The following is a 10942-nucleotide window of genomic DNA, read 5'->3' as shown; positions in this document are numbered from 1 at the left end:
TTTTTGTTTGATGGGGGGAGATCACTTGTCGATTCACCATCTTTCTCTTGACTCTTCCCTTCTTATATTTCCTGTTGCTAAAAATCTATCCATTTTGTGACTCCAGTTTTTTGCCGTGGATGTTGAGACTGCAATCAGACTGAGATAGCAAACAAGTATACAAAGTGGACCGACCCACAGGCTGGGAACCCCTGGAGGTGGTCCACAGTCATTAATTTATACCGATTGCATCCATTTTTTTTCAAGTTTGATTGACTTTTTATTTTATTGAGTAGCACTCTTCCAACTGTGAAGCAGAAATGTCCCCATATTTCCATCAAATCACCATGATGGCTGGCACACTATCTGAGGAGTTCAGCTCTTCACTGTCTCTGGAGCAGCTCCAGCGTTCGCCTGTCAGTGACATCATTATCATCATCATCATCATCGTCTATACAAACATTAACATTACTTCATGTTTAATGCTAATTTGCAAATGTTAAGTGATAACATGCTACAGGTAGTGAATATTAAAACACATTACATCTCATAAACATCCGTATGTTAGCATTGTCATTGTGAGCATGTTAGCATGCTGAAATTAGCATTTAGCTCAAAGCACTGCTGTGTTTCAGCACAGTAGCATAGCTTTAAAGGCTTTCCGACAACCCACAGTTACAGCTACATCTGCTGTCCAGTGACATTAGCTAGTTAACTATATCATAACCATTATTATTCATACTTTGAAGTTGCTGCGGTTTTTCTTCAGAGGATTCAGGGGATTCAAAGAAGTTGAATCATCATTAAATGAGACAACTGTAGCAATGTACGTGCTCGCAGGGTCTCTGACAAAACTCCCAGAGCTTTTTAATGCATAAAATGACCAAATGTACAATACTATTGTTTGTATAAATGTTCCAACAGTACATTTTTTTGTAAAGGAAGTAAGTAAATAACATCACAACATGTTTCAATTCGAAGCCAATATAAATGAATAGGCCTCAGACATTTTGACTTGGGAGAGTGGGAAAAACATGTGTTAGTAAGAGCATTACTAGTGGCTCTGTTCCTTCCCAGTGAGCCATGGCAGTGTGACAGTGAGCCAGCACCTGGACCCTGAAACTAAATGGACAAGGTAAATGGAATTCAGCCATTATTCATTTTAGCATATTGTCTATGCTTCACCAGTGCTTTTCCTACTGTGATATATCAATATATCTGAAAAAAGCCAATACAGCTCGTGAATGCAATGGGTTCAAACTCTTCAAACTCTTTATTTATATAATATATTGATTTATTTTAGATCTTCTGACACTATTCCCTTTTAAAAGCAAAGACATTCATATACAGTTGAGACAAAACATGCCACCAGGAGTCATCAACATGGTCAATATACGATACGTAAACACAACAATTCCTTTGTATTAAAAACACATTATATTTACTTAAATGTGTCATTATTATATATGTGCCAAAAAAATGTTCAAACACACCCTTCTGAATTTGTTAGAGAAGGCGTCAAAGTGTTATAAAGAAATATTGATGAGTTTGTACGCATTGCGTTTACAGTTTGTGGACAAATACTGGCACAATAATACATCACAACAAACCACAGGCAGAGTGGCAACATAGATGCACCATAACTTAGCAATTTTTTTTGAAAATCCAACAAGTTCTATTGAACATTAACACTTGTAGCCTCTGGGCACAAGACAAACAGTTCTACAACATCAGGACAAATTGCATACAGCACATCCAGAATGATACAGTTTTACAGACTACAGTTGTAAGAAGTCACAGTGGAAATAATCACAAAGGCAATGCAGGGATGCAGAAGGAGAAAACTGCTGCACAGCCCTCCTAACACCCTCCTCCACACAGTGGTCAGTGCTTCTCCCTCTGCATTGTCTTGAACAGCATTATTAGTTATTTAATTTATGAACATTATCTGTTGATAAATAACATGGAAAACTATCAAAGTTAGCATAGCTGGCAAAAATCCACGACAGAGCTAAAAATAAAAAGACTAAAATAAATACTTTGGCAGCAGAGGAGCCATGTGCATCCCAATCAGATGCAAGTAACAAGTAACTCTACCTCCAAGACACTTAAAGCAGCAAAGAGACAGTGTCCATCAGGCCTACAGCACATCTGATTGGATGGAGTGCCAGCGCGCCGTTTCTATTTGCCCCCGACTGCACATTTCCTTCCAGTGTCCCTGTCCCGCCTCTAAAGCGTCGCTGCCAATCAACACACGACCCAAAACACTGCTCTTCGTGTAGAGACGGCCCTGTAAATACATGGAGATGACTGTCATCTAAATAACAGTCATAATGAGATATTCATTGTACTGCGTATACGGGACATAGAACGTCTTACCTGCATGACGATGAATTCAAGGACCAATGGCAGCTGAGTGATGTCACCAGGGGGCAGGTCAAATAGAAATGGAGCGTTCCAGATGGGATTTGGACCACTGGCTCCTTTGGTCTCCTTGGTACCAATTACATTCCCATCCTGACGCAGGTTAATGACAACGTAGTGGTCTGTGGGGAAAAAATTACCTCCAGTTATGACTTTATTTTTTTTCACATACATTTTTTCTATTTATATTATAGTAAGATTCTTTCTTTCTGAAAGGTTCAACAAATAAAAAGCAGCAGTAAAATTATTTACATACATTTTTGGTGTTATTAAATGAATGTACTCTTCCTGCAGTGTTGTGTGTTGTGTTATCTCCACATGAAATAAATCTTCATATGTTGATTTACACCCTGATAATCCTCTCTGAGCACCCCTCCACTGTCACTGTTACAAATCGCCATCGTCACTTGCAAAATATGATTTCCCTTCTTAAAACCAGCCTCACATGCTAATTGGATTTATTAAAATTAAAAAGCAATGTGTCACCGTCAGATAAGAATCACAAATCTGCAAATAGCATTCATTTTTTACAGATTCTAGGACCCATTTGATGTTGAAACTCATAAGCAACACACAACTGACCACGTAGTCTCAAACTGTTCGGTAAAGTGTAGGAAAACCAAAACATCAAAGTTGTTTTCTTTTTACAAAACCTTCTGCTGCCTCCTCTCCTCGGAGCTTTAACTCAGATGCAGTGAGATCTGATACAGACAGGAGGGGAAATGACACCGGGCTGATCGGTTCCTAATCTGATTTCTACAAACCAATCAGGGAAGCAGTCTGTCTGACTGTGGCTGGACTAATAGAGGAGAATACAGACAAAGGCAGTATTAGCAGTTTACATGTCAGCCAGTGTATTCATGTGCAATGTAGCTCGCACTGCAAGTATACTTACAGTATATTCAGCATACTAACTAAGTATACTAATGGTGATATTTGGAAAGTGCAAAGTAATATCCACCCACTTGGAGAGGTTAATATACGTTATTACAGATTCTGCTGGTTGCCATTAGACAATCATACAGAGCTTGGCACAGTCTACAAATGTTGTCAGTACAATCAAAGTGAGAAAGTTAAAGGAATATTTTGACTCTTTGGGAAATACATATATTTACTTTCTTGTCAAGAGAAAGATGCAAATATTGCACAACTATCATTTCTGTCTGCTCTGTATGAAGCTGAAGCTGGGAGACTGTTAGCTTAGCCTAGCATAAAGACTGGAAACAAGGGGGAAAACTAGCCTGCCTCTTTCTACAGGCAACAAAATCCACCTACCAGCACCACTAAACCTACTGCTCATGAACTAACATCTTATATCTCATTTGTTGTATTGGTGCAAAAACCAAAATGTAAAACAAACTATGGTTTTATGTGTTGTATCATCTGGACCTGGTAGACAGACATGAGAGCAGTACCAATGTTTTAATCTAAGTCTCCACAAGAAAACAAATAAGCAAATGTTGAACTGTTCCTTCAAATGCATATTTAAAAATCTACAAATTAAAAGCCTTATACATAAAATACAAATATTCAGTCTGTTAAAAAGACAATGAATATCAAGGGAACTGGTCCCAAACCCACCAGGTTAGCAAGTAGTTGCAAGACTTTCCTCAACCAAAAAGCACCACCAGTCAATTGTTCAAATGCTTAAGACAAATCCTCATGTGCATTTTTCTGATTAGCCTCATGTGGTCATGTGAATAATGACAGTCCTCGCTCGGAAAAGCAAACTTTTGAGTTAGCAAATAAAATAATCTCAGAGAATAATTCTGAGGGGCAGGTTTGGCTAAAAGGTGCCTGACTTTAAAACCTCAGACTACTAACTCTAACCGTAGAGGTGGCACATGGATTATTTGTCTTGAGTTGTTGAGCATGTGTCATCCTGCTGGCAGGTGCACCTGTTTAGAAAACACTCATATTGGGCCCTTTGTAAGCCAACGACAAACAGCCTATTTTATTGTTTAGGTGTGAGGACCTGCTGGTCGTTACCTGGAGCTCCTGGGATCCGTGTGAGCTTGGCCAGGTTCTCAGCCTTTCGGACCATCACCTTGATGCGCTGGGCCAGCGTCTGGTACTGCAGCAGGATGAACAGTTGACCCAAAGCACGCGGCGCACACACCGAGCTCTTCCTGTGACCCAACGTTTCCTGAGAACTCACACTCTGAGGGTGGGAAGGAGAACAAAACTGTGAGATAAAGACAAAATGTGGGAGATTTAGCAAGAGGGGGAAAAGTCTTCTTTCACCCCAGCAGATGTTCTCTTCATCCTTTGGGAGGCTGGGAATGAAATGAAGCCAAGGGGGGGGAGGGGGGGACAAGAGCATAGAGCAGATCAAAGCTGCAAAGCACTTAAATCCCATGCTCTAAGCCATGCTCATGATTATGTCTCTATAGTTCTGTCAGTGTCGACCAAGGTACTGTCAGAGTCAATGTTTCAATTTCCCATCAGAGGGATTTTCTGTGAATCACTGGGAACAGGTTAAAAGTTTCAATCTGAATCAGTTCTTCTTCACCCAAAGGAAAATGTAATCAGTTTTTATTCATGGGGCCTTTTGGATTGACTTGCCTAAGGAGCTAAAATGGGTTTAATCTGTACCATATTTTCACACTTAAAGTTAATTGTTCTTATGCATAGTCATCAGTGAAAAGGATTTTGTTGTGGATTTGATTACCCACCCTAAAATAATAGATGTTCATGCACTAAGGCACTGTGGCTAGAGGTGATAGCTGATGTGTAAGTATGATGGTCATTTCCATGTGATTTCATGTCCGATTTCATTCATTTGCATTGTTTGGGCTCCTGTGAGTCACAGTCTGCTGGGAACTGGCTGAGTGTTAGCCCGGCAGCGACTCTCTGAGGCCGGGCAGCAGAGTGTGAAGGCGATGTCATCCAACAAGTACGTTTCGGTTCACTGCCTCTATCTGTCACAAGCACTTCGCCTTAGAGGCTGTCGCTCCCACTTTAACCACCTTTTCGACGTTTTTTTCTGAAAACACAAACAAACATTAAAGCGACAGCCAGAGGTTTATTTTTCAGGAATGTGACGCTGCATTTTTTTTCTCACAAATTCCTACACTGACAACCAAAGAGAGGTAAAAGCCGAGTTGCATCCCTCTTCACCTGTGATGGGACTATACAATTTGAGGCTAATTCATAAAAAAAAAAAAAAAAAAAGCAGCATCCTCCTAAAAACTTTTCCTACATTTAAAAAATACAATAATATAATATACTATTATATAATAATGTAAAAATAAAATGAAAACTCTTGTTATTCTTATTTTTAGTTTATCCTCAGGCACAATGTAGTTGGAAGTAAAACTTTTGTTCTGTTATTATTTGGTAACTCTGTTCGCTCTAGTTACATAACGGGACCCAACAGACTGATTCTATGAGTCATCAGTGATCTGCACAGTGTGGACGCCTCAGAGGAGAGGGACAGTATTATAACACTGACAAACTTCTCCCTGTGGTTTTACTTCATTTATCCTTTATTTGTATAGGAATGATTCACACTCTGTCAGCTACACACTTCACATTCACACATTTTACTTGCTGCACAGTACACCAGTGCTATTCTTACACCGACAGTCTCCATCTATCAGGCACTCAGCAGCTTAGTATACTATAGAATAACACATTACTCTTACTTCCTCATTCTCTCAAGATGCAAATCTTCCAGTCCCAGATATAGTAAACCCCAAGTTAGAGACACCACAACGTCTGGGGCAGAAAAATGAAGCCATACCCAACTTCACAGCAGAAATAATCATGTTTACAGCCTGGTGCAAAAAGCTGTTTTTAGTCACTATAGCTAATTTCCCCCTTTGTGACGTGCAGTGAATTTTTATACAACTCACCTGTTTAAATTTATTAAGGCTTAAATAGTGAGCATGTGCTGCTTTGAGTGACTTGCCATAAAACAATAAAGCAACATGCACTAAAGTCTTGGCTCCACACACAGCCCAACTCTTTATCCATTTTTGGATTAACCGGAAGTTAGGCAGACTTAGCACTATCAAGATGGAACTGGAACTGAGCTTCAAAACCAAACTACGTCCATACAATCTATGCACCAGAGTTTATAAAGGCAGCTGAGATGGATGGTGGACGTACAGTTTAGGCAAGAAAAACACTTTGGTTAGGGTGAGGGCAACATTGTAGTTTTGGTTGCAGCTTGCCACATTAATCAAAATTAATTAATTAATTAATATTTCATCAGCATGTTAAACTGCTCTGCATTATCCCCGTGATGCTCTGGTTTTAAAGCTTGATGCTGCAACAGATCATAAAAATGTTTATTTTACGGACGTTTGTGTACATCACTTATTCATGCTCCTCTAGAGCTAAAATGCACAGTCCTGAAATCACTGTCATGTTCTGCCCCCCATTCCAATGAAATATCAAACCAAGTCAATTAATGCAGATGAATAATCGTCAATACCCCAGCTGGTCCCATTACACTGATTACAAAACCTGGTGCTTTTCTATCAATCCAGGAAGTGCCTGCATTAAAAGATGGAGTCACGACTGACTCCCATCTGGCCCACCCACCAGAAATGATTTTTGCCCACCCACCAAGCACACAGCGTGATTCTGTGGCAAAAATCAGAGTGACTGACTGAGTCATGTCCACCAAAACATCAGGACCCCCTCGCTTCAAAAGCCTGTTATTAATGCCCTCTGGCACTGTTTCAACAGAGCCGCAGAGGGCACTGCGTGGGCGCACTGCCAATTTGCTGCACTCTGCTTGTTTGCTCTGCAATCACTAACAACAATGTCACCATGACTAACAACAGTGGAAAACGGGAGAGCTGATTAGATGCTACATTCCTCCATGGATAAAATATGATATGTACTATTTATAAGCCCGCGTGCATAGTTTCTCGATCTGCTAAATCAACTGAAAATGCAGACTTCATTAAAAAGGTTTTTGTAAGAAATAATACGGTACATTCATTAACATTCAGGGAGAGCAGGAAGTGAATACAATCAGTAGCCCAAAAAGAAGTTATGATCCCAACTATACACCCTCAGACACACACAAAGCCCACAGTCGCCTCACACGCTGCTTTAGTTTGTACCTAGGGTCAGTGGGCGGACATGGGCGCATTATAAACTCAAGGGCATGACCCAAAACATAACAGGTCTCCACACATCCCAGTCCACTTTGTTTCCTGTTTGAGTCAGAATTAAATTGCCTTGGGGTCTAAGGTCTGTGTAAAATTTTGATTGGATCTGACAGCACCCAAAAACGGCCAGAGAAAGAGCCTCATTACTCAAGCACCGCAGGCTGCATCTTTAGCCAGCCATTTAAAATGCAACAAATTACTCTACTGACTTTAATGGGTCCTATTGTGTCAGAGAGTGCTCCTCTTTCATTTAAAGCAATTCTTTTCTCTTTCCTGCCCAGAGTTAGATGGGAAGATCAATACCACTGATCCAGTCAGCAGTCCCTATAGCTTAGCATAAAGACTGAGAACCTGGCCTGGTTTTTGTTTGAAGGTATCAAAATCTGCCTACCAGCACATCTAAACCTCACTAATTAACAAGTAATATTGTATCTTGCTCATTTAATCCACACAAATGAATTACAACATTCAACATTAAACAAATGAGAAATAACATGTTAATTAGTGAATTAGTGAGCTTCCAGGTGCTGGGAGGCAGATTTTGTTACCTTTGGACAGAGCCAGAGCTGCTGTTTTACCCTGCTTCCAGTCAACTTGTATTTAATCTATTAGGTTTTGGTGTGGTGCTGGTTAAGGCAACAACTGCTCCGTGTGGGCTTTTGGCAGCTGTTGATCGGCCCTTTTACCAGACTCTGCAGACAGTTTTACTTGGCTTTTATTTTTCTTTTGGGCTCAGGTCCAGTTGCTGATAGCCAAGTCCTTCTTGGGTTTGCGTCAGAGAACCTCTAATTTTCTGTTCACTGCACTTTTGTTTTGCACCTTTGTTTTGTGTCTTTATACTCTTTGCTCTTGGATGCTTAACTGCAATGCTTACATTAATACCATGAATGAAATCCCCATATACCTTTTTCAACTTGCTTTTAGTTGGGCTGAGCTGCCTGGTGTAGGTGGTGGTGATGTCAGGTTCCCAATCCATCTGCTCACAGGGCAGCTCCACCTCCCCCAGCGCAGCCTCTCTGAGGCCTGAGAAGTCCCTGTTGTACACAGCTAGTCTCAAGGTGCAGGTGCGCAGCTCCTCCACAGAGCCCACCTGCAGCACAAAGCTCTGACTGTGCAGGTCTGGGCTGAGGCTACGACGCCGGGAGGCGATCTGTTGAGGGGAGGGGCAGAGTGGAGGAAGGCTGACTCGGACAAACACCCCACTGCGCCTTCGACTGGCCCCCGAGAGCCCCAGGATGTTGACCGCCAGGGTGCCACAGGTAGAGGAGAAGAGCAGGGAGAAGTGCAGGAGAGGAGCAGGCTTTGAGGGGATGCAGAGAGAGTTAGAGCCATACTGTGATAGCTCCCCCTGCCGGGTGGGGGCTCTGGCAGCATCAGCAGTCAGTCGACTGCTCTCGCTGTACAGAAAACTCTCACCGCTCACGGTGCTTCGCCGACCCATCGCCCAACGAGATTTGGACACCAGACTCAGCTTAGTGAGGGAGGGCAAAGAGGCTCTGCCATGACTTTGAGCTCTAGTGGGTGAGAAGGGAACAGCCGGGGTGCTGAGGCGCCGCATTGGGAAAGAAGACCCAGGAGACCGCACCAGCTCAGCTGATCTGGTGGGGTTGGGGTCAAAAGGCAGAGCAGTTAGGTCATCCTCAGAGGGAGACGAGCTGCTTTTAGAGGAAGGAAACTCCAACACGTCTCCATCCAGCTCCTCATACTGCTGCTTAACAGGCTGCGTACACGGAGACGGAGTCAATGTCACAGTCACTTTCTCAGCAGGGTGAGGAGACAAGAAAACTGCCTCCTTGTCCTCCGATGAAGCACTCTTCCTTCTGCGACAGCAAAGGATGCAACCGAGAACCAGACAGTAGCAGAACACTGCCAGACCCACAGCCAGCAGAATCTGCAGGTGAACTAGACAGAAGACAAAGCAGTCAGGGTTTAATACTGTGCTGGTGGGAATTACAAGGAGCATGAGGAGAAAGTGAGGTGGTGTTAATCTTTGAGTGGGAGAAAGCAAGAGAGAGAAAACAGAGAAGAGAGAGAGATAAAGACAGGAAGATCTTTACAAACTGACAAATGAAATCAGTTTTGTGCCTCTGAGTGACCTGTCAGTAACAAGAAGAACGAGAGAATTTAAATGAAGCCAGATTCATCACGAAAGACCTTAGGACATCTGACTCTAAACATTATCTTGTTGTGTCTGCACTCTGCCTCCTTGATGAGATTAAAGAGGAAATATCTCGGGCTTATAACCATAATTCTATAAATGGTATTGTCACAGTTTCTGCTTTGATCCAAAGCAGGAGCAGGGCACATGCAATGTGTTGGTGTCAGTTTTCCTGGCAATCAAATTGTCTGTGTGTGTGTGTGTGTGTGTGTGTGTGTGTGTGTGTGTGTGTGTTCTTCAGTCAAGCAGGAGTCTTCCTGCCTTTTGCAGCGTTTTGTTCCTATTTCTCTGATATTAAGTTAACCATAGCTGCTGTATGTAATACTTCAGAAAAACATTAAATCACTTTCCCATTCACTTAAATTAGAAAGTGGTCCTAACATAAACACATACATGTGCAGAGTGTATTTATGTGTGTGCATAAGTATGTATGTATCCAGAAGACTCCATACTTTAACCGTAAGTGGCTACCTCACGGTGGAGAGGCCAGGATCCCCCCAGTGACACCAGCAGGTGGTGTCACCTCAGAGGCAGCCTGTGGCACCACGCAGTCACGTTCTACCTGTTTGTTTTTCATTCATTTAATGTAATTGCTTAGAGCATGAGGTTCCGAGGCTGTGCTGTCACCCGTTTTGGAATAAAATAATTACAATAAACTCTTTAGTAATTCTCAGTGTTATTATTGCAAGAGAGAAATGGACTGTAAACATAATTGCACACAGGTTTAGATATAATTGAGCAAACAAATTTAGTAGCACATAATTAGTAAAAACTTAAAACTGTGAACAACTTCTTTGTCATTAATTTTCACTTTGTGACATCTGACAGTGACATAGTTAAATGGTGTGAATAATAAAATATTAAATAAAAACAACAGTGTGCCCTTTGATAGCCAACTGGTGAAAAGGCGTGCTTCGTAACTGCAAGGCTGAAATGTCAGTGCTTCAAATTCAGCAATTGATTTTTGTTGCATGCCCCCCTCACCCACTTCATGTGTATTTACAATATATGCATGACAGTTTGCACGTATTTGGAAGTTCTTAGCACCGGTATATGTGTAACTGAGGTACTCCTTGACAACTTCTCATACTAGACAGCTTCTCATAGACCCTGATGCTCAATTAACATCAGATAATGAGCCTGCACTGGGATGACTCATGCATCAGTCACACTGGAGGATTGTGGTGAAAATAAGCTGTGAGCTTCCACAAGTGACCATTTCAAGGTAAACAAATAAAATGAAAATCATTTA

General features: G+C 41.7%; 1 protein-coding gene across 1 annotated transcript in view; it reads right to left on the bottom strand.

Annotated features, from left to right (window-relative positions):
• Positions 1-817: 817 nt before the first annotated feature.
• LOC139627788 (synaptotagmin-5) overlaps positions 818-10942 on the bottom strand; it is an 11331-nt gene continuing 1206 nt past the window's right edge. The window contains exons 2-5 of the mRNA XM_071488893.1: positions 8437-9434; positions 4393-4564; positions 2359-2525; positions 818-2269 (exon numbers count right to left, since the gene is read on the bottom strand). Of these exons, the coding sequence (XP_071344994.1) occupies positions 2120-2269; positions 2359-2525; positions 4393-4564; positions 8437-9434 (1487 nt within the window). The 3' untranslated portion in view covers positions 818-2119. The remainder of the gene's footprint in view (positions 2270-2358; positions 2526-4392; positions 4565-8436; positions 9435-10942) is intronic.

The sequence above is a fragment of the Trachinotus anak genome, unplaced genomic scaffold (genome assembly GCF_046630095.1).
Source record: "Trachinotus anak isolate AG129_WGS33_773 ecotype Australia unplaced genomic scaffold, CSIRO_AGI_Tana_v1 ptg000011l, whole genome shotgun sequence".
In the NCBI taxonomy this organism is placed as follows: Eukaryota; Metazoa; Chordata; class Actinopteri; order Carangiformes; family Carangidae; genus Trachinotus; species Trachinotus anak.
The sequence above is the reverse complement of the archived record's forward strand: the minus strand, read 5'-3'. Positions and strand labels throughout refer to the sequence as shown.